We start from the raw sequence: 24,392 nt of genomic DNA on the forward strand, positions 1-24,392 counted from the left end.
TCCTATTTTACTCAATGTCTTCCACCCCCGTAGTGGTACTGACGTGCAACAGGCCAAAACTGCATTGAAAAGTGAGACTGCAAGTCATATAAACTATACTTCTCTCTAAACAGGATCTGATGAGGGAGTTGGATGAAAAGGAGGGGGTGATCAAGTCTGTGCAGGACAGGGCGGAACATCTTCTTAAGAACCACCCAGCCCGATTAACTATTGAGGTAAGCCTCGTTAATTGTGTTTGTTGGCCTGGTTGTCAGTTCAGTCATCCTTTACTGATTTATTTGGTTTGAAAATTGTCCCCACCCTGCATCAACATTCTTCGGTATTAATATAAAGCTATTATGCTTGTGTGATTCATTTCTGTGGCGTCTCACTCCTAGGCTTACCGAGCTGCCATGCAAACACAGTGGAGTTGGATTTTACAGCTCTGCTCTTGTGTAGAACAACATCTAAAGGAGAGTGCTGTTTATTTTGATGTGAGTTGTTGCTCTTGGTTTTTTCTTCTGTAGTTTTCTTTCACTGGACATGGCTAACATATCATTCTTTCTTGATTTAAAGTTTTTCAGTGATGCAAAGGATTCCCATGACTACCTTAGGAACCTGGAAGATGCTATTCAAAGAAAGTATAGCTGTGATCAAACCAGTAGCCTGCACAGACTGGAAGATCTCATTCAGGAATCCATGGTATTCTGCTGAATACTTCAAATAAATGGATGATGAAACAATTAGAAGTGTGAAATGGAATAACAATCAAATGATGGTTTGTGTATCAAGGATGAGAAGGAGCAGCTTCTTCAGTATCGCAACACGGTCGCCGGGTTGATGAGCAGGGCCAAAAATATTGTGCAGCTCCGACCCAGGAATCCCGACAGCCCCGTGAGATCGTCCATCCCCGTCAGAGCCATCTGTGACTATCAACAAATAGAGGTTTTTCACGTCCCCACCATATTCTCAGAAACAAGTTCACCTTTATTTGAAGTTTGATGTCATATTAATTGCTACTAACTGGTCTGCTTTTATTAAAACTCTTTCAGATAACCATTCATAAAGATGCTGAGTGCGTACTGGCCAATAACTCTCACCGAGCTAAGTGGAAAGTCATCAACCCAGCAGGGAATGAGGCTATGGTGCCGTCTGTCTGTTTTACTGTACCACCACCCAACAAAGAAGCTATTGATATGGCTTCAAGGTGTGCTTCTATACGTTTTTGACACTTCCCTTAAATGTTCAATTTATATTTTGAAATGATGTGACATTCAAGGCTTGATGATGTTGCTTTATGTAACGTCTTACTTCCCTGCAGAACTGAGCAATTATACCAGAATGTCCTGGCTCTTTGGCACCACTCGCATATCAACATGAAGAGCGTAGTTTCCTGGCACTATCTAATGGCTGATATACGAGCTATTCGCAATTGGAACGTAGCCTCAGTATGTTTGAAGTATTTCGTCAAATAGTTGAATCAGTAGCACTGATTGGTAAATATTTACCAATTGTGAGGTTCTAACAGTGTTTGTCTTATTTTGTAAACACTGCAGTTTAAGACCATGTTGCCTGGTGAACATCAGCAGATCTTGAGTAGTCTTCAGTCTCATTTCGAAGAGTTCCTGGAAGACAGCGAAGAATCTGAAGTCTTCACAGTGGCAGATTGTGCTGAGCTTGAGAGAGAAGTTGAAGGCTGCAAGGACTATTACCAGGAACTGCTCAAATCTGCAGAAAGAGGCATGACTGTTTCCATTCCTGTCCCTCCCCACAGTGCCTCACTGATGTGCATTTATAACACAAAGCCACAAGGAAAAAAAAAACATGACTCTATAAGTCTCATAAGCTTTAAGCTAATACCTTTTTGGAGTTTTGTACTGTGTAATTTCAGATTAGACTCCATAATCTATTGGCTTTGCTGTTAAAATTACATGTGCATTAATGAGTTTCAGTGTCAGATGCCAAATACAAAAGACAAAATGTTTCAAAGATTGTGTGATTAAAAGAATCACACTTAAAGCTGTATAGTTCATATGTATATCATCAGCTTAACAAAGCTCTGGTCTTATTTAGATCGCTCTCTTAATTTGCTTTGGTTCCCTTTCGCTGCACAGAGTACATTTATACTAGACCTGATACTTTGGTCATAATGCCACCTAGAGGCCGATCCAAGTGGTCATAGTAAATAGTGCGAGCAGAGACATTACTAAATTTATTGAATGATGAGAAAATTATTATTGAGTGAAATAAATATTTACCTCTTAAATATTATTCAAAATCATTTAAATTTGAAACTAATTAGACAAAGAGTATTTTGTTGTGAAATTATGGAAGCTGATTTTGCGGTTTGAAAGTTATATATACTATATTTTCTGATTATTATCTTTATATTGTCATTTCTAATAAACAGAGGAACACGAGGAGTCTGTATATAATAACTACATCTCAGAAATACGCAACTTTCGGATGCATCTCGAGGCCCATGAGGAACGGCTGATCAGGCAAATCCGTACACCACTGGAGAGAGATGACATCGAGCAGAGTCTCCAACGCATCACAGAACAAGAGGTGATTGTCTAAAATGTTAATATATTCAGGAACATGTTCGTGTTTTCAACTAAATTATTGTTCTTATGCTCTTTGTCAGAGGAAGACAGCCGAGCTGGATAAATTAAAGGAGAACCTCGATATCATGAAGGAGAAGTGTGAGCTGTTCCTCCGACAAGCTCCAGGTTTTCCATCTGCGTCGACACTCTCATCAGAACTCACCGTCCTCGTGCAAAGCATGAGCCAAGTCTACTCCATGTCTACCATTTACATGGACAAGTAAGATGTTTCCGATCTAGAGTTACGTATCATTTAAATAGATCGTTCACCATAATGAGACATATAACTTCTTCCACAGACTGAAAACTCTGAGTTTAGTTGTGAAACACAGCCAGAATGCTGAAGCGTTGGTTAAGGCCTATGAATCTAAACTCTACGATGAAGACGCTATGAATTCCGACCTTCAGTCCATTGAAACATTCATTAGCACTCTCAAGGTAAAAACATTTGGATGTCATTGGTAACACAGATTTTTTTTTTAAAGTAATGGTGAGTAAATACCCCTCCTATTCTTGTAGCTATGGCGCTCAGAGATTGACGAGAAGCAAGAGGTATTTCACGACATGGAGGATGAGCTACAGAAAGCAAGAATAATCAGTGACCGCATGTTCAAGACCCACAATGAGCGGGACTTTGACCTCGACTGGCACAAGGAAAAGGCTGACCAGCTGAACGAGAGATGGCAAAATATTCATTCTCAGATTGATAACAGGTCTGTGTTGGTATGAAAGATTTTTCAGCAATTTAAGAATTTCAATTTTATTAAATCTAGTGATAAAATTTCAGGCTTCGGGAGCTGGACGGCGTTGGCAAATCTTTGAAACAATACAGAGATTCCTACAGTACTCTGGATGAGTGGGTTAGAGAAATGGAAGCAGTGCAGCTGAAGGCTCAGGAAAACAAACCTGAAGATAGCAAGAGACTGGCAGAGCTGCTGAACAAACATAAAGTAGGACTGCAGCATTCTCTCTCAAAAAGGGATAAAAATGGAGCTGTGTATTTCAATATCTCATGTTTTCTAGGTCCTCGCTGCTGAAATTGAACAAAAGCAGAGCAAAATGGATGAGTGTCAGAAGTTTTCAGAGCAGTACTCATCTGCAATTAAGGTGAACTGATTTTTGAAATCTGTTTAAAATCCCCTTTGTTTCCCCCTTAAATTGCCACTTTTGAAGAGATTTTTGGCTGATATTAACTAGCATTTGGTGTCTTTTCAAGGCCAGTTTGGTCAATTTTTGGCAACATTACAAACCAAAAAGTTTCAACTATAAATATCTTCCTATATATATGCATCTTTTTAGGATTATGAACTTCAGCTGATGACCTTCCGAGCCATGGTTGACTCCCAACACAAATCACCTCTAAAAAAGCGGCGGATGCAGAGTTCATCTGATGCTATCCAGCAAGAGGTAAATTCATGTTTTGAGACAAAAAGTAAAATTGTACTGTATGTGCAGAGCATCACAATGACATAATGTTTGCCATTTTTACAAACAGTTTATGGATCTTCGAACCCGCTACACAGCTCTTGTCACACTGATGACGCAGTATGTGAAGTTTGCCAGTGAGACCTTAAAGAGAACAGAAGACGAGGAGGTGAGTCATGTCTTTGATTTTCTTCAGCATAAATAGAAGTCAATGCAGAAAAAATTATAAAGATGTATGTGGTGATATGGGTGCTTTGATGCTTGGACATTTAAGTTCTTTGCTTTGCAGCAAAATGTTTTGCCAAGACAAAGTATGTCACAATAGTTAATGGCCAGGTCTGCATGACTCCCTTTATTTATCACTGTATGTTCTTGGCTTCTACTTGGCTTGTTTTTATAATGCAGAATCATCATGTAGCGGGATTTGCTTCACTGTTAAAGAAAGCAAAGGAAATACTTTGAATGTGTGCATGTAGAATATTTCATTGCTGATGATGAACTTTTGGAGGTGGCTTTTTTTGACATCTTTGACAGCTTGTGGTGGCGGTCCTTCTTGAGAAAAATGAAAATCCCTTTAGAGATTGCTTCATATCATTTCAGCATTCTAGTGGGTGGAGACATATTAGCGCACTTAAGTTTGGAAATTTTTAAGGAAACTTTCCAAATTACTTGTTGTTTTTGCATTGTAGAACAGAAAGGCTTTTGAAAAGGCAGAGAGTGCAAAAAGGAAAGACAGCATGGAGCTCCAAAAAGCCACAATGGAAGTAGAAATTAGTCAACTGAAGCAATGGGTCAATGACCGAGACGCCTTGCTGGTTGCAAGAGATGCACATATGGAAAAACTGGAGGGAGAAGTTCAGATACGGCAGAGAACAATTGACGATCTAATGCTTCAAAAATCACAGTTTGAGCATAACATTAAACAGTATCACACAAGGCTAGAAATTGCAGTCAAAGACAAAGATGCTACTGAGCAGGAATTGAGTCACACAAAAATGTTATTTGAGCAGACAGAGGCCAAGTTGTCTCTGGCTCAGATGAAACTAGATGACATTTTAAAGCAAACTGATGATGAGCAAGATTTCATCAAATGGAGCCAAAAAACAAAAATAAAGACGGATGTAGACACTGAGGAGGAACAAGGTTCAAGTCAAGGTAATGAAAATCATATGGATCAGCAAGTTTTATCATCTGAATGCCAGTCAGCGCTTGACAATGAACCCGGGTCATCTCCGGTCAGAGAAAATGACAGTGTAAAGACTTTACTTAAACAGAAACTTGAGGAGTTAGGCATGGTTCAGAAAAGAGCAGAGATAGCTGAAGAGAAAGCGCAAGGTTACAAAAAGCTTTTGGATGACAGCAACGACAGACAGAAAGAGCTTCAGATGGACATGGAAACTGAAAGGATAAGCATGAGACAGAAATCCGAGGATCTTCAGCAGGAAACATTCCACATGAAGACATCGATTAGTAAACTTCAGGAGGAAATCAGAACTCTCCAAAGAGCAAAATCTTCACTTGAGCAAAATGTTTTTTTCCAAAACACTGAAGTTGAGGGGCTTAAAGATCAGTTGAAGACCACTCAAGAAGAATTACATAAAAAGAGTTCCATAGATCAAGAGAAAAATTCCAAGATTGATAATTTAGAGGAAGAAGTTGCCTCAAAGCAGGCAGTAATAGATCAGTTGAATTTTAAATGTACTGAGTTGACAAGATTAAATGACTCAAACAACAGCGATATTAAAAGTCTTAAAATTCACACAGAGTCACTGGAGAAAGAAATTGTAATTTCTGACCAAAAGATTGCATCATTAAAAAGTGATATCCGTAACTCGAAACAGCAGTTTCAAAGAGTTGAGGAAGATCATGCGGTGATGAAGAAATCGGAAGAGGCATTGAAACTCAAATGTCAAAATCTTGAAAAGGAGATTCAAAAAATGGAATCAGTTTCCTCTCAGCTGCAAAAACAAGTGGATGAGTTGAAACAAATAAATAATGAGATGACAAAAAACCTGAAGAATGGCAGAGATAAACTTGACTGTGCCATGATTGAAATGGACAGCAAAGATCAGCAAATACAAATGTTCAAGTCTCAGACAGAAAGCACCAAATCGCAGGTCAGAATTTTTGAGGATGAACTAAAAAAACAATCCCAGGTCTCTCATGAGCTTCAAATTAAAATACAGGAGTACTGTGAGGAACTAAAACAAATGACTGAACTGCAACTGCAAAATAGAATTCTTACCGCAAATATTGAAAATTCTGAAAAAGAGGTAGCAACCCTAAAATCCGATTTGTTGGCACTTTCAGATGAGAAGAATTTAGCCAAACAGAAGGTCCAAATGCTAGATGCTGAAATCAATGGCTTGAATTTAATGCTGAAAAATAAGGATGTTGAAATTGAAAAAGAAAACACTGAGACTAAAAAGCATCTCGCTAAAGTGAAAGCATTAGAAAATGAGCTTTCTCAGTATGAACAAAGTTTTAAAGGATTAACAAGCACCTCAGAGAAAAGAACAGGGAATCTAAAGCATGAATTACAAGCTCTTCAGAATGATAAAAAAGCAGTGGATAGAAATATTGAAAACTTAAATGCTACACTTTCAGACTTAAACTTATCCTTACAAAGAGTAAAAGATGAGCTGGCTGTAGAGACAGAACAACGAAAAGAGAAAGAATCAAAAATAATGCTGCTTGAGGGTGAGCTTGAAAACAATAAAACAAAGATGAAAGAATTCATGACCAGTTTAGACAAATCCCAATTGAATCTACAACACGAAAATATAATTCTCAAGCGAGAAAAAGCTGAAGCTTTAGATAAAAGTATCTCAACCAAGTCAGAAATTAGACTGTTGAAAGAAAAGCTGCAGCATACTCTGATAGAAGCTGAGAAAATTCAAAAAGAAAATTCTATGCTGAGACTGAAGTCCCAGCAGATGGAAGAGCAACTTGCGAAATGCAAAAAAATGCTGGAAGAACTGAAAAGCAGACTAGAACTTCAGAAACAGGCCTATGACAAGCAGTTGGTGTTGATGAAGAATGAAGTAGAAAAGAAGTTAGTTAAGGTGCAGTCTGAAATCACAGGTGAAAGAGATAAGTCTAAAGAGCAGTTATGTAACGCAGATCTTATAGAGATACTAAGCAAGTATTTCAGACAAGAAAGCAAACACGATGCAGTACAGCAAACTTCTTTGGGACCATTGTGGCAGATAGAGCAACAGCAGACCCAAGTAGACCAACTAGGGCAAGAAATAGTCAAGGTGGGCAAAGATCGTTTGACAGCAATATCAGAAATTGCTGAACCTGAGGAAGAGAGAACCAAATTGAAATCATCACAAAACAGTGAGGACTTAAATGACTCTAACCTGAAACAGCGGTTGTTAGACAGGGAATGGAGACTGACAGTGAAAGAAAATGAAGCGAAACATCTTCGTGAGCAAATAAGAACCTATGTCAAAGAGATAAACAATCTCCAAGAAAAAAATATGTTACTGGAGGTCAGGCCAAATGCTGAAAATCAGAAGATTACCAAACAGGAGTACAGTGACAGCAGCCCCAAGTATTTCAAAGATAGCAGGGCTGGTTTGTTGAAGACAGAAGTTACAGTTACACAGAAAAAGCCCTCTGCTCCTGAGAATCCTAACAGCAGCATGGAGGATGTGATTTTCAGCATAAGCGGCTCCTCTGAGGTATGGATAAAGTCAGTTTAATATCAATAGAACACTAACGCCAAATATACAATCTTTAATGTAATTCGATTGATTGTAATGTCCAATATATATATGTCCAAAGCATTTTGATGAAAGGAATTCAATGTTCTCACTTCTACAGATGGCAGCAGTTGAGAAAGAAGATTCTCTGAAAGTTGAGCATGATAGAATGCCAAGTATTAGCGGTCAAAACCTTCAGCAAGATTCCCCAAGTAAAGCATCTAATGCTATCGCTTCGATTCACACTTTCTCACAAAACGATGTGAACAATGTTACAAACAAGAACCGGAGCAAGCCAGAAGAGTTAAAGATCCCTACTTTGCTGGGATATATGGCTCTGTGTGGGACAAGAGCAAATCAAAAACCAAATATGTCACGGACAAGAACGTGCCAGATCACAGAATGTACACCGGAAGACATTTCTAACGTCAGTGGGGACAAACAGAACACCTCCCATTCAATAGCGTTGAAGCTCTCAGATCTCAAAGGCAACACATATATTGAAAGATTAGTCAAATTTAAACTATTGGATGAGGAGATCTTGCTCAAAGCAGAGATGGGTACTATCACGAGTGAAGAGCTTCAAGCTCTAATCGGTCCGTACATCGGCAAACCAACTACTGTCTCTGGGATTTACGTGGAGTCTAGTAAAAAAAAGATATCATTCTTAGAAGCCGCTCAGAAGGGCTTTATAGCAAAGACATATGCTATTGAGTTCATGGAAATGCAGGCTGCGACAGGAAGCCTCACTGACCTTTCTACAGGACAAACATTTTCTGTACTGGATGCTCTTGAGAGAGGAATAATAGATATAGGGTTGAAGGATAGACTTTTGGAAGCTGAAAAAGCTGTCAGTGGCTACATTCATTCCGGTAAAAAGTTATCGGTGTTTCAGGCAATGGAGGAAAGGATTCTTGATAAATACAAAGCTAAGAAGCTCCTGGAGGTCCAAGTCGCCACTGGAGGATTGTTCAGTCCAGAGGCTGGCTTCAGGATACCAGCCAACCTTGCTATTGACAATGGTCTTATAAACAGTGATACTCTGGAGAGTTTGCATGATCCTGTCCATAATCCCAAAGGTTTCCACAATCCTGATTCTGGACAGAAAGCATATTACTCTGAGATACTTAAGACTTGCCTCTATGACGTTGACGTCGGTGTCTTTCTCTTCCCTCTTGGTGACAGACATCTAACAAAAATCTCTCCAACAAGTTCTCACAGGATATCTGTGGTCAATAGCAGCTCTGGCATTGAGATGTCTGCTTACGAAGCACTCAAAGGGAAACACATCGACAAAAGGATTTATCTTTTTCTGTCGCAGCAGGAGAGTGAATGGCATGAAAAGTCAGATGTTGATAACGCTGGAATTCCACGTCACATCATTACAGATGACAAAAATGGAAGAGAACTTTGTCTAGAGTCAGCTGTGAGTCAGAGGTTTCTTGAAAAGTCTGAGCTTGAAAGCTACTGTGATGGTGTTCTTGGTATCGTTGAGGTGGCTGACATCATATTTTCAAGAATGGTTGTTGTTGAGGATGTTAAGAGCCCAGTTGCTGGTCTCTGGGACGTCACTCGGAGAAAGCGTCTCTCTGTTTTCCAGGGCTTTCAACAAGGCTTTACAGATCGGGCTACCGCTCTAAGGTTATTAGAGGCCCAGGCGTGCACCGGGGGTATTTGTAACCCTTCATCTGGAGAGAAAGTTGTTATCGGAGATGCAGTGAAAACAGGTCTTTTGGATGATTCCCTGGCAAAGCAGCTTGAGCAGTTTGAGCAGGCCTATAATGGCTTTATCCACCCCAAGACTGGAAAGGTTTTGTCAGTATCCCAGGCTATTCAGGAAAATCTCTTGCCAAAGGATGTTGGGTTTCGTTGCATTGAGTTCCAGCTTCTAACCGGGGGGCTGATAAATCCTGACAGTCATGACAGAGTCTCACTTGAGGAACTAATTCAGAGCAGTCATATGGATAAAGTCTTTGCCTCTGTTCTAAAAGATGAGAAGTTCAACACCAAAAGTCTTACCTGTCCAAAGACCAAGAGAAAAATCACATTCAGAGAGGGTCTTGAAAGAAGTGTTTATGACTGCCACACTGGGTTAAGGTTACTGGAGGCTACTAAAGTTGCAGGGTATGGAGCCAAAACAGCCTTCCATTATATGCTGGCATATAAACAATAAAATGCTAAAATAAATTCTGGTCCCCTTTGAAGAAAAAAGCTGTAAATTTCTCACAATGATATTTAGAACTTTTAAAAGAATCATTACTTTTCCATTGCATTATTATATTGGTGTATATAACTACATCATTGCATTGCTTGATTGATTTACTCTGAATTGATTCATACACCTTTATTGAGTTCAGATGGTTTTTGTTTATGATTTCAAATATGTTGGGAAAAATTGTCCTTTTTTAATTAAAATGTTTTCTGTTTATACATTTGTTGTCATAAAGTAATACTCTTGGGGAACACGTCTGTTCTGGTTTTAGAGATCTGTTGATGAGGAGAAGAGAGAACATGGTGATAAAGTTAGCAAACTGTTGCATTGGATGTCGAATGTGAAACAGAAAATGAACAATGATGGAACTGCTTTGAAAGATAAAAATGCCAACACAGATGCTTCAAATAAGACCCAGGTAATCATTGTGTATTTATATATATTCCTGTTACGGCTTCATATGTTCTACAAGTGTCCCTGAGAGATTATTTTTACTTTTATGGCAAATAAATACATACATCCAATGTTGCTATATATATGTTATTAATAAAAATGCAATGTTTACTTTCTGATCCATTTAGTCCATGTGCCTATCACCATAAGCTGGAGATTTTCCATGATTAAGTATCAGATCATATATAACATGTTACATAAAGCAGTAACACCCAAACTAACACTCAAACTAATGTTGCACAAGCACCCATGTAACACATTGTGTAATAAAGCAGAAATAATATCTTTTGTCAAGAGCTGCCATTATTCAGCTGAAATCAACTAATATTGAAAAAAAAATTAAACAAACTTATCATAATAGGACAGGTTGTGTTACTAAAATGATGGATTTGAATTAGTGGCTAATTAATTTTAGTTCACAAATATGGAAATTAGAACAGATAAAATAATAACTTTCTTTCAAAATTCAAATTCATATTCCCTTCAATTATAGTACATTATCAAAGATTCCAGAATCCACACCTTTGCTCCCCAGACAATGCATGAATAACAGTACAAATATTTACACAACAACCCCATTCAACCTAGTTGCTGCAAATCCACTTGCCTAATAACAAAACAAACCCTGTTAGCTCGGACAAACCAAAACCACAACCTCAGCAGTTATATACCATATAATCACTGCAGTCTATTGTATTTGGGGAGACCTCTCAGATGTAAGATGAAACATATTCAAGAAGAAAAATGGACAGTTGCTATGACAAGATTTGACAATGATTAACCATGATTTTGATGGCTGAGAAACTTCTCGACCACATAATTGAAGCTCATCCTATCACCCGAACCATGAGAATTGCCCACACGCTTGGGCACACTTAATTTTCAACATTGATATACAGAGATACTGCCAAATCTCTTCTTTAAATGACTACATCTTGTTTTGACTACTGTTGAAAATATGTGTGATATATTATTGATTATGATTTTAGAGCTCAGCAAGCACTGTCATGACTTAAATCTCTACATTTTCATCTATTTCCATATTTTGACCTTGAATGAAAACACAGAGGTTAAAGTTAGACAAATGCAATGATACGATGTAGTTTTTCAATCAGACTGATCATACTTTTAAATCTTCCAAAATATGCACAAGCATGTCAATTATTTTGCCTGTCTATCTATTTAATGTAAGACACATTGCACCCCACAACAATACAGTAATACTGTTTAATTTTTTTGTTTACAAATTACTGTAGGATATACATCCAGTTATGTCATGCTTTTGATACAAATATTTTATTATATGAATAAATATTTTTGGTTGCTACAATGTGAAAATTGTTGAGTGTCTAGAACCCTTTTGCCTTTATCATATTTTCATTTTTATTCTCTCAAAATGATCTGTGACATTATCTGTGTAAAAACTGAGTAGACACTGACTTATTGTGTCTCATACTATCTCCTGACACATTTTGTTTGGATGTTTTTAGCTTACAGTTGAGGAAATGGTCACAAAGAAGGAGCAAATCGCTGAAGCTCTGAGGGCGACACAAATGCTACTAAACAAACACAGTGACAAGTATGCCAAGTAATTCTTATAATGATATTCAAGCCATAGTATTTGATGGAGTTCCAAACCTTAATCTGTATATTTTGTCTGACAGAATGACAGAGGAGGAAAGAGAAAATGCCCAGGAACAACTGAAGGCACTCAATCAAGCCTACAGTGACCTCACGCAACATTGTGCGGATCAGACCACCAACATTGAAGAGGTTTGAAATTGAGCCATTTATTAAGAAAATTGCATTTGTGACTTACAATGTATCAGCAGGGAGTGCACCACCCGATGTCCCATTGCATGACTAACCATTTTCCTCCGACACAGCATAGTAAGAGCAAGTGTCTCTTTTATCAAACTTGACTTGTTCACTTACTTGAATATTGGAAAGAGTTTCTCACAAAAAATATTTATTTCTCAAACAAAAAAAAGAGTGTGCTGTAAACATGCTTGGTTGCGCCCAGCTTTGGTTTGACACATAAACATTGTCAGTTTCTTCTGATGGAGTTGAAAGACAAAGATACAACACATAACCCTCTATCCACAGTATGCCATGTGACTAACTACCCTTTTTTTGCAAGAAAATGGATATGGCATTCCCAAAGGCATGAAAGCTTTTAATGTGTTGTCCGTCACTTTCCTGTTACAACCCTGAAGCAGTCTTGCATTTGTGCACATGATGCTTAACATGTTTGTCTGGTGGTGAGTATCATTTTTGTCCTGCTTTTGAGGATTTCAATTGACATGGATACATCTTTTACATATTTTGAGAATATGAATGGATCTGTAATTATTGATATTTTTTGTAGGATTTTATAACATCTGATGGCTTTCCTTGGCTTGGACGCGGACCCCTGGGAAGCCCAACTAGACAGGGGATTGGTATCACCTTTCCTCCTGTCTCTACATCCAACCTCTTACATTCTGAGCCACATGTCTCTTTGTTTGAGGATGATGTCATCAAACGAAATGCCCTTCACAAGTCCTCACTGAGCCATGTGTCAGATTTCAGTGAAAAGAACAAGTGTGTGGAGAGCTGGCATTTGGCATCAGTGTCACTCCCTGACATTGCAGGTGTCAAGGATGGGTCGATGTCTGAAGACTTCATTATAAAGCTAATAGAAATGAAACCAGATGGCGATGGCTTCAAGGTGTGCTACACAGGAGATTCGGTGACCCTTGAAAATGCACTTCAGTGTGGTTTAATCACACCTTCTGTCTATGCCAAGACCCTTAAGCAGCAAAAGACTGGTCAAGATATGATCAGTGATATAAGCAGTGATAGTGTGTCCATCTCAGAGCCTTTGCAGGAGGATGAAGCTTCTGAAGTTAAAAGGCTGACATTAACATCTCTAAGCAAAAGGAAATCACCTATTACAGAGAGAAATGTTGAAACTCTCAGGTGCTTCTGGAATGACCCAAATGAAGAGGAGACCATGTCAGGATCAACGTTCACTCAGATGGATTACACACAAAGCCATAATGAAACCTTTTTGGAAGCCTTTTCGGGAGATATTATCAGGAACATAAGAACACTCCAAAATACAGATGAGTTAAAGGTGGATGTTGCTGTTCAGTGTGATTTGTTGAATAACAGCAGTTCAATTATTGTGCTTGGAAATCATAATCAGTTTATGGGTCTTGTGCTACCAAGTAACCAAGAATTAGAGTCTGTCTCCAAATCACTACAGTGCAATGAACATGTCCGTGCCACTGAGTTTAGCAGCCGATTGGACATCAATCAAGGAAAAATAGCAGCTTTTTACATTCCAGAAAATTCAGAGGTAGTGGACATGACCACAGCCATTCAAAGTGGTTTTGTAGACACTTTCACAGCGGAGGTTTTGAAATCGATAGAAATTCCGAATGTCGTTCTTGACATAGATGACCTGAATAAGAAGTTTTCATCTTGGCTCATGTACAAAAAACTCCAGCTTGATGGATGTCTTCAAGCTGCTGATAACTTAGATTTTGACATCCCTAACCCAACAGAGAAAGATCAGTTATTTATCTCCTACCTATTACAGAAGAGTTACATTGATCCAGAGTCAGGACAGAGGGTCTTAATACTTGACAATCAGGTCACTAAAATGATACATATTTTTCTTCAAGATTCATTACTTTCTGAAAACCCCAAGCAAAATACAACAATGGTGAATTTAAATGTTGGTAACGTTTCAGCAACTGTAGATTCCAGTATACCATTACAGATAATTGAGGAAACAGAGGAAATGATAGACGTGCCTTACATGTCTCATCCTCATAATTTTGTCTCTTCCATCAGAGGGAGACTTTCCTTTAATGAGAAATCATGTCCATATGACACAACTTTACAGGAAGATGGTATGGAAGATTTGATAGATTACGGTTTTGTACAAAGAGATTACACAGAGCTCGATGAGGAATACAAGTTTCAAAACAACATAGATTCAGAATCCGATGAATATGGAAGCCAATGTTGGGGAAACATTTCACAAGAAGGAGAATGTGCTGGGATTCTTCATAGTCAAAGTTCTTGGGAGATGGAAGTCCTTCCAAAAATACATTCTGTGACCCACACACATGTTTGCTCACCATCAGGTGTATCTGAGCCTCGCTGTTCAGGAAGCCCAAGCCGTCAGTCTCTACCACCATTACATGTCCAGTCAATGTACAGTCCATCAACAAGCATTGATAGCATCCCAGCAGAGGTTTTGTTCACAGAGGACAATGATTTGATGAGTGTTGAGGGTTTGATACAACATTTGAAAACACAAGAGCATGGAAGGGACATATTGACTGTGATCAGTGAGAGTCCGAATGACCTGGAGGCTGCACTTGGTGAGGACGCTGAAGTTGAAGAAATGGTTTTAAAGCTGCTTGAAAGCGGTAGTATTCAAGAATTTGATGAGTGCGCCCTAACTGCATTAAAAGAGGTTGTGACAAGTAGACCCTTATCCTCACAAACAGCCTTGCATATCCTGCAACAGCCGTGCCAGTTTCAGGGGGGTTGCACAATCAGTAGGAGTGAGTCCTTGCCGTCTGAAGTACTCCGTGGTGAAGATGAGATCCTTTATTTAGATTCAGAGACAGATTGTAGCCACTTCAACTGTGAGGGCCATAATTTAGATTTTGTTAAGAGTGATGAAGCTGGAAGCAAACAGGAGACGTATGACGGGAAGGTTGCTGTCATTGTGCTTGATGCCCCAAATCAGGAAGATGATGAGGAAAGTGGGAATAGAGGTAGAGTGGATGTTTCGGAAAGCAACGGCAGGGGAATTCGTTGTCACAGTTCTCTGATTATCTCACCTGGCTCAAAAAGCCAGGTTATTCATCAAACAGAGAACTGGTCTTCACTGACAGAAGTCAGTGACTCACCAGACATAATCAACAGTGAGCAGTCAGATCACATTGATGAATCTAGGGTAGTGATAGATAATTATTCTCCAACTGTCAATTTAAGTTTGATGCCTTCCTACACCAGTCCAAAGCACACTGAGTATTCTGCTCATGAGTGTGAAGATGACAGTTCACCCATTGATGATCATTATTCTAGAGCTGGTTGTAAATATCCGATGGGAAATCATACGATTAGTTTGAGTCAGTGTGAATTAGATCTTTCCTTACCGGATCACAATGAATCTGAAGAAAGAAGAATGCAAGGTGAAACAAATATTCATTCATCACAAGACAGTGAGACAAATCATAACATGGGACACTTATTGCCTGAAGATATGTCTGAAAGCACAGTCACAGTTTCCAGTCCTCTTGCTGTTCAGAATCAAAACATTACAGTAGATGGCAGCAGAATGACACTGCCTCAGCAAGTGGTCATTCACTCAGGGGGGGATTCTGATGAAGGATTCTCTCTAAATGGTCAGAGTCTCCCTGATGGTGATCAACCTCCACAAAAGTCAAGCTTTGTCTCTATGTTACTAAATGGCAATGATAAAATCACAAATACTATCAGTCATCAAACCTATGGTTTAGATAAAGTTGAAAATAAGTCTGCTGGCAGTTGTTCACAACCAGTATTGACTGACAGTGTCAATTCTGAGTCAAAATTCATAGCATTAGATGACGTCAACGCAAAACCAGAGGGGGTGTCCCCACACTGGCGGGATAGCGGTGTTCCAATTTTCGCAAGTGTTGCTGAGCCAGTCTCCATGTCAAGATCTGCAGAAGAAGAGACAAATGATGAACTAGATGCAGTTATTCTATGGACATCAGACATTCATGCAACAAAGTCTGAAAAAGATTTTTGTGATGACTTTAATTGCTTGCAAGACAGACATGGATTTTATGCACATGTAGGTGAAAATTCCCAAATAGTTAACAGCTCACTGTCTGACAGCAGCAACCCACCTGATATCACTACTTCATCTCCTGTAGTATTCTCACATTCTGTAAAGGCGCATATAAATGAACAGGGAGAAGGAAATGTCAGAAATTCGCACGAGATGAAAACTCATGGCTTTGACAGCAGGGATGATTCTGTGGATCAGGAAGCACCTCAGGTAGCCGGCAGCCACATTTTTGCAGAGGCTTATTCTCCGCATGGGCTTGAGAAGCAAAGTCGCTCAGATCTTCTCACGCACTTGGTCGGGCAACATAATCAATGTCTGATGGATAAAGATACAGGAGACAATGTACCAAAGCAATCGGAACAAGAACATGACCAAACAGAGGTTTCTGATGCTCCAAATATCCAGCTGCAACTGCTACAAATACTCAAGACTGTTTCCTCAAGCCAGGACCCCTCAATGCTTCAGGAGGTGATTGAGACTTTGCATGGCCACCTAGGGGGTGATCCTCCAGAGGAGTGTCAGTACACCTTAGAGAGCATTAAAGAGGAGAGCTCAGAGGAAGATGAGGGCCTGGTCAGGGAGGACTTGGGTCTCTCTGGTGCAAAAAGTTCCAACCAGTTCCCTGAAGTTCCCCCAAAGTCAGATGTCAGTAAAATTGAAGAGGTAAGGTCACTTATCCCTGTGACAGCATTAAGACAATCAAGTCTTTTTTAGTGTTTTTGTAATAATTGAATGTCTCCTCCACAAATGTTTTCTTTCCAATCAGCTGTTCTCCATTCAGGATTATTTGGAGTATATTGGGAGGATGCAGGATCATGCTGATGTTTTGGAGGATATTCAAAAAGACCTTTCCATGCAGGCAACTATCGGGAACAATATGGAAGAATTACAGATCCAAATGGAAGAATACCAGGTTAGAAATGAATAAAAGAAGGTTGTGTTCTGTATCTAGATTGTGCTAAATTGTCTTGAAATATTTTTGTTTAGTCCTTGGAGTCCCAACTTTCCAGTCTGGCTGAGGTGCTGACAGCTGATATGGAGACAGCCAAACAGCTCTTGAACTGTGTTGACGATAATGTTCCCAAACAAATTCACCAAGATCTGGCTTCAACATATTTGGAGTTACAGACAAATTATACACTTGTTTCCCAGTTGTCTGCTGAAAGGAGTCATTCATTGCATAAAGCAGTGGAAACAAGAGAGGTCAGTATTTTGAGTCCGTAATTGCATAGTACAATAAACAGATCTGACTGTTACACCGGTGGCATTTAATGTTGTGTTTTCAGGCACATTTGGAATCGACATACCAGAAACATCTTTGTGGACTTGATGAAGTAGTGGGCCTTTTCCAAAATAACTCAGATACATGGGATAAGGATTTATCTGCATGTGATGCTGACACACTTAAACAACTGATTCAAGAGAACAAGGTGTTCGAAAGTCTGATTCTAAACAGTCAGTATGGCTGTAAATATATCTTCAGAAACCTGATTCGGTGCTACCATTTCCTCTTCTTTATTTCTATATTTCTTTATTTACTACCAGGATACCGAGGTTCTGCTGAAGGAAGCCAGACTGAAATTGGAGGACGTCGCATCTGATATTCAAAGCTTCATATCTGAACATACACAGTTTTTAAGTCCCGCTAAGAGTAGCTACCTCCTCAAGTGTCTCAGCGCCACTCAACGAGATTTCAGGGACCAGAGAGAGAAGCTTCTGACCCAGAGGTGCAACTTAGATGTCCTGCTTGACACCAAAGAGAGGGACACTAAGGATAAGGTTTGCCTGTGGATATCTTGCAAAATATCAACAGTAGTTTCTTGATAAGAAAACGGGAAAGGCATAGTTTTGAAATGAAAAATTACAATGATGGATTCCTGTATGTCCATGATGTCTCAAAACACTTTTCATCTTAAAGTTGCAATGATTATTTGATTGATTAGTATATCCACTAATTCTGAGTGTATTTTAATACTCCTACAGTATGTCTTAATACTAATAACTTAAGTTTTTGTTCATACATATTACTCCTTCTAGTTCTTCTGAACCATAAAAACTCTCAAGCATTTGTACTATCAATTCCCTCTATTACACTTTGATTTCCAACCACTTGACCCAATGATTATCAGTTAATCTGTCGGGAAGGGGTTCAAAATGAAAACTTAAAAAAAAACATCTTATTGGGAAACAAAATGCTCTTTGAAATGCCTAGTGCAGTTCTGGGCCATCTTGGATATATTTTAGAAACAGTTTTCAGGCTGCTAGACTCTCGACAGCAGCCAGTGGAAAGCTTATGAGGAAGCGTTGAAAAGAGCTTAGAGCAGCACATCACATATTGTCACCTCCTTAAAATAATCGCCTAAGTCATTTTTTTTTTTACAAAAAATGTTTTTTTTTGACTAAATCATCTCCTCATGATGCTGACCACCTCCGGCAAAATTACCTACATCCACAGTTAAACAGAGTGTGCCATTCTGCCCCTTTAATAGAAATTGCCTATGTCAAGAGTGTGTCAAATAGTTCAGTTTTTTGTGTTTTCTGAAAAATCTGAAAAAATTACCTAGGTGATTATTTTAAGAGGGTAACAATATATTATCTAGATTAGGCATCCAGCTCGGTACCCAGCTTGAGAAATGTTTCGCTTACAACAGAAAGTTGTTGAAAGTAGCCAGACAAACAGTTACATGTGTTTGTGGATGTAACCAGATCTTGTTTTGCATTTTTACCTGCTAAAGTGAAAGGGAGGCAGAAAGAAGCTCTGTGTGCTTTGTTCAATGGTTTGTTTTTTGTTCCCTCACTAATAACAGAACTGCATGTGTAAATGCTTGACCAATGCAATAAACTAACCTCTGTGCTGGTTGTATTCCACAGGCCTGAAGACACCAATGAACTGTTAACAGGCGACAAATGCACTGTTGGAACTCTCATACACAAAATACACATTAACACAACTGACACTGTGTTAACTAGGCTTATCACCATCATAAGACCACAGCAGCGCTTGGCTAGCATGTTTGCAGCATACTTGATATATATGTTTTGTCAAAGAAAATGTGTCCTTTAATGACTATTGCATGCTACCTACTTTGGCATGAAAAGGTTCTCCTTGCTTGATTGTATCTGATGTCAGATATAGGCAACTCAGACTTTAGAAAATATTCTTTAAATATGTTTACAGGGGTTTAATGAAATGCATTTTGCTTTCAAACTTAATGAACTTTGTGATCTATTTTTCATACAGTGTATGTTGGAGAGACACAAAGAGTTTGCAGAGAAGTTGGATGAAGTTTGTGACAGTCTCACTCTGACAGAGAACCGTTTGATCGGTCATCAGCAACTTGCTGAAAACGCAGAGCACATAACTGACTTGCAGCAGTACCAGCAGGAACACCAGGTTTGGTACACTATTTGGCTCCACGTTTCTTGATATACTCATTTCAGAAATAATGGTTTTCTTCCATTTTGATCAGGACATTCCTTGACCTCCTTTTTCCGCTTGTTTTGTTGCTGTCTGAACTCCAGGCTCTTCAAAAAGAGGTATTGACGGATGCCAGTGCCTTGAATGAGGTCATCACCAGTACAAAGAAGTTTCTGGAGGAAAATCGAAGCCAGCTGACACCAGATCAAATTGCTGTCATTGAGAGAAAGTTAGAAGAGGCGAAAAACAAGGCCAAGCTCATCAACCAACAGGCCGAGGAATCCAGGAAAGACTTTGAGAAGGTTGTTACCACAGCCATAAAACAGGAAAGTGAAAAGGTTAGTTAAGGTCCGATCCATAAATGATTCAGTTAAATCGAATCGTCCGTGCTAAAACACTTGCAACACTTTACATTGATTTTTTTTTACTTAGCATTTTATTAATATCCTTCAACTTTTTGTTCAGGCTGCAGCAGTTGAGCAGCTTGAGGAAAGCAAAAACAAAGTTGAATCTCTGCTGAACTGGATATCAAACATTGGGAATGAAAATGTAAATATGCTGGACGAAACCGATCGCATAAGCAAAGAGAATGGAAACCTGCCAGAGATAAAATCTGCCAAAGGACTGATAGAACATGATGATGATGCCAATGGAAATGCTTTACAGAGGAGCGAAATGGATTCTGTCCGAGAGGCCGAGGGAGAAAATGCCTCTCAGGACCTCGATAAGCTGTACGATGAAGTCAAGGTATTTGCAAAAAATGGCTACAAGCCATCATTTTAAGAGTTTGTGGTACATTAAGGTAAACTTCAATCTTAGATCATTGTAAGAATTCGAATAATCAGTGCACATAGGTTTGTGTTGAGGCAGATCAATATGTTTCAATCATACTTTTAAATGCAGATTGCACACAATATTACCCTCTGTCAATTTTTATTTCTGTTGGAAATGTTATTTGGCAATTTTATCCAGGGGAAAAATGGACTTTAAAAATGACATCGGTTCTGGCATTGGACATCAAATACAAATAATGCTTGTAGATGTTTTGAAAATGTTTTAAACAGCATACATTTCTCTCTAATGGTAGAACAAATTGTCTTGTAACTATTGTCCCCAGGCGCGCCACCAAGAGATTCTGTCCCAGCAGCAGGATCTCATCATGGCCACCCAGTCTGCCCAGGCTCTCCTCGAGAAGCAAGCCAATGTACTGTCCCCAGAAGAGAAGGACAAACTACAAAATAACATCCAGGAACTGAAGGGCCGCTACGAAGCCACACTGACACAAACCGAACAACAGATGAAAGAGGTCCAATCTGTCAAGGAGGAGCTGAAGAAGTTCCAGGATGACTGTGAGGAGTTTGAAACCTGGCTAGATCAGGCAGAGGGACAACAGAAGGAACTGGGGGCTCCGGCAGACTCACTCAATATTCTCAGCGAGAAGCTCCTGCGACAGAAGAGCTTCTCAGAGGATGTCATTTCACACAAAGGAGACCTTCGCTTCATCACCATTTCTGGTCAGAAAGTGCTGGACATCGCTAAAGTTTGTGGACTGCATGATCCTGCAGCTAAAAATGCCCGGCTGCAGGTGGATACTTCAGGAACGTGCTCTGCTGTCAAGGAAAAGTTGGATTCAGCAGCCAGTCGATACAAAGCATTGCACTCGCAGGTACTGGGTTCGGCTATTTGACCATAATGGTTGCAATAACATATCCCTGCCAGTTGGTGGGAGCATTTGTTCAAAGTATATGAAATAATACCTGTGAAGTATCCCACTGATTTGCTACACATTCTAAAAGTCGGTCAATTATTGTCAGTCATTATCGGTACGACTTTGTTATAAATCACACATCATCAACATAATTTTCTCGGTCAAATTTGTTTCAGAGCAATCAGCTCGGCAACAACCTCAAAGATGTGGTTGATAAGTATAAGAAGTATGAAGATTCAAGCTCTGGTCTTCTGAAGTGGCTCAGCAGCTCAGAGGAGGAGGCAAGAAAGCAACAATCGGAGGCCATTGCAGCCGACCCTCAAATATTGCAGAAACAGTTGGAGGATACCAAGGCAAGAAACTGCTGTTGCTTTAAACTCAGTATTACTTTACACTTGTGTGCCAGAAAGTTCCTTCAATCTCCTTAATTCTTGATGAGAACCAGGGGGTGTAGGATGGTGATATTTTATTTAACAGTTAAACTTAGATTTAAGACAAATAAATAATTTGTGAATTTCTGTCATCTCTGCAATTTTTATCACAGAGAGTCTGGATATGAAATATTGTGACAAACCTGGAAACAAAGCCTCTGGTTAATGGAGATTGTTAGGTCACAGCACCGTACACCCACGTTACCATATACAGTGTTTTACCGACTTGAGCTATTTTTAGCTCTGTGTTCTGAATTCAGACCCACATGTGAATACTTTCTGGCTATTTGTATCATACACACTCTTAAAAGGGGATAAGAGACAGGGCTGATGGAGCTGCTGCTGTCAAAGGTTTTTGGCTGCAGCAAACAAATTTTTTTCAGATTGGAAGTATTGACTCACAGCATTGATAATAAGAGCTGTCTGTAAGCCAACTAAGGAAAGCTGTATGTACTTTGTGCTGTACAGATAAACAGCAAAACTTAAATCTTGCAAAATATCTTTGTGTTACATCTTGCTTACAAGTCTGGTAACGTTTACTATGAGGCCTAATCATAAAATAGCAAATATATGTTCAGAAAATTGGATTTTTTCTTTTGGGCTCTTCTGGAATGTATGCAATTACTGAATAAACATCTTATTATTGCAAGAGGAGTTACCAGGCATCCCCCCTGTATGAATGAAATGCATCTTATATAGTAAATGTGTTATAAATAAACTTTCATTAAACTTATTTGGCCAAAAAATGGCCACTATTTGCTGTTTACTTTGCGGTTTAACTAAAAGGTATAGTTTTCCTTATTTGGCTCATAGATGTCTCTTGATGGTATTTTTATGCTTCAAGTCAGTCTTGCTACCACAGCATATTAGTACCGGTACATGAAAAGTTACATCTTCTCATTATTCACACAATATTTTCTCCATACATTCTTGGGCGGCTTTAATTCATTAATGTGTTCTGGGGCAAAAACTCAAAACTAAGTTTTACTTGATCATCATATTTTAACTTGTTGCCAACCATGTGTGACAATGTCCAAGTGCCCATCTCTGTCCTCCACTTGTGATGTGATCCCTAGGCCTTACAAAATCAGATGACTGGACATCAGACAACTATTGACACACTACGCAAAGCAGCTGAGAATTTAGTGGTGTCTGGTGGAGAGCTGTTGAGCAACCCAGAAGAAATCCAGGAAACAGTAGGTGAGGGAAAAACATGTCCTTGTAATTTATAATATAACAATGAAATAAGTCATCAGTATCACATAATAGGAATAGGGCTGGGGTATACTACACATGTTATATGAAATAATCCACATACAGCATTATATTACCCCCATGTTGTAATGCGTGTTATTTATTTATTCATGTATTTGTTCATTCATTGTAAATTTTTGAATCTTAACAAGTTCACTTTGCATCTCATTATGTTCTGGGTTTGACTTGATTTCTTTCCCTTACAGACGACATTGTGGAGAGGTATGACAACTTATCCAAGTCCGTAAGTGATCGAAATGAGAAGTTGCAGATTACTCTGACACGCTCCATGAGTGTCCAGGATGGTTTGGATGAGATGATGGGATGGATGGAGGGAGTAGAATCTAATGTAAAAGAAAAGGGACAAGTTCCACTTGACTCTGCGTCTATTGGAGATATACTCAGCAAAGAAGCGGTGTGTATTCTTGCAGTTTGTAATATATATTGTTTTGTCTGCGTTTCGTGCTTTACTCTGTTTCTCAACAGCTTAATACTCATATTGTAATCTTGTTATGATTTTTAGGCATTAGAGCAGGACATAGCAAGTCGCCAGAGCAGCATCTCTGCTATGAAAGCCAAAGTGAAGAAATTTGTGGAAACTGCAGATCCTTCTGCCGCAGCCCTCCTTCAGTCAAAGATGGATGCTCTCTCACAGCGCTTCTCCGAGGCCTGTGACAAACATAAAGAAAAGGTTTCCCAACTGGAACAGTTAAAAGAAAAAGTGGAAGAGTTTGAGAAAGTTTCAGATAAAATCCAGCAGTTTGTCGTCAAGCGTTCGCAAGACCTACATGAGACAGATGGACCAGCTAAAACCTTCAATGAACTGTCTGAGCTAATGCAGGTATATAATTGTTTTAAATATTTTACCAATGCTCATGTAGATATACAATAGGTTAGAGATGAATCCTTCTAATGCAACATCAAAATATCGGGCTCATGCCAATAAAGCACCAAATTTGTATGATATATCAGAATTTGGTCATTTTGATCACGATCTCATGATGGAGATCTTTGCTTTTGCTCCTTTTGAGCTATTTTGCTGATTTTGTATTCATGAATGTACTGAATAAATTAAATCATGTATCAGTTTGAATGACTGATTGTACATATTTTTTTCAGAATACAAAGGAAGAGATGGCTGAACATGCCAGTGATTTGGAGAAGCTTCAAACTCTCTCCAAAGAACTGTCTGAAATAAGTGCTGATGGTAACAAAGCCCAGATTCAGAGCAAGACTGACAGTCTCGCAAATATCTTCAACACTTTCAAGGACACTATCAGGGAAAAGTAAGGTGACAAATTGCATACAGTTCTAGGGGAGAACTATTATTTTCTGATTATTAATCGATGAT

General features: G+C 39.0%; 1 protein-coding gene across 16 annotated transcripts in view; it reads left to right on the plus strand.

Annotated features, from left to right (window-relative positions):
- dst (dystonin) overlaps positions 1-24,392 on the plus strand; it is a 104,533-nt gene that overhangs the window by 38,421 nt on the left and 41,720 nt on the right. For all 16 annotated transcript variants that reach the window (XM_086168493.1, XM_086168362.1, XM_086168396.1 and 13 more), the window contains 27 exons: positions 114-215; positions 378-473; positions 556-681; positions 772-924; positions 1,032-1,186; positions 1,301-1,427; positions 1,536-1,719; positions 2,390-2,547; positions 2,627-2,805; positions 2,885-3,023; positions 3,105-3,298; positions 3,373-3,535; positions 3,609-3,692; positions 3,885-3,992; positions 4,081-4,179; positions 10,204-10,350; positions 11,876-11,964; positions 12,050-12,158; positions 19,472-19,624; positions 19,753-19,986; positions 20,114-20,395; positions 20,766-21,314; positions 21,533-21,709; positions 22,864-22,987; positions 23,248-23,456; positions 23,565-23,882; positions 24,161-24,327. In XM_086168493.1, the coding sequence (XP_086024619.1) occupies positions 114-215; positions 378-473; positions 556-681; positions 772-924; positions 1,032-1,186; positions 1,301-1,427; positions 1,536-1,719; positions 2,390-2,547; positions 2,627-2,805; positions 2,885-3,023; positions 3,105-3,298; positions 3,373-3,535; positions 3,609-3,692; positions 3,885-3,992; positions 4,081-4,179; positions 10,204-10,350; positions 11,876-11,964; positions 12,050-12,158; positions 19,472-19,624; positions 19,753-19,986; positions 20,114-20,395; positions 20,766-21,314; positions 21,533-21,709; positions 22,864-22,987; positions 23,248-23,456; positions 23,565-23,882; positions 24,161-24,327 (4,625 nt within the window). The remainder of the gene's footprint in view (positions 1-113; positions 216-377; positions 474-555; positions 682-771; positions 925-1,031; positions 1,187-1,300; positions 1,428-1,535; positions 1,720-2,389; positions 2,548-2,626; positions 2,806-2,884; positions 3,024-3,104; positions 3,299-3,372; positions 3,536-3,608; positions 3,693-3,884; positions 3,993-4,080; positions 4,180-10,203; positions 10,351-11,875; positions 11,965-12,049; positions 12,159-19,471; positions 19,625-19,752; positions 19,987-20,113; positions 20,396-20,765; positions 21,315-21,532; positions 21,710-22,863; positions 22,988-23,247; positions 23,457-23,564; positions 23,883-24,160; positions 24,328-24,392) is intronic.

The sequence above is a fragment of the Fistularia commersonii genome, chromosome 2 (assembly GCF_037954325.1).
Source record: "Fistularia commersonii isolate RoL2024-O1a breed Wild chromosome 2, RoL_Fcom_v1.0, whole genome shotgun sequence".
Classification (NCBI taxonomy): domain Eukaryota; kingdom Metazoa; phylum Chordata; class Actinopteri; order Syngnathiformes; family Fistulariidae; genus Fistularia; species Fistularia commersonii.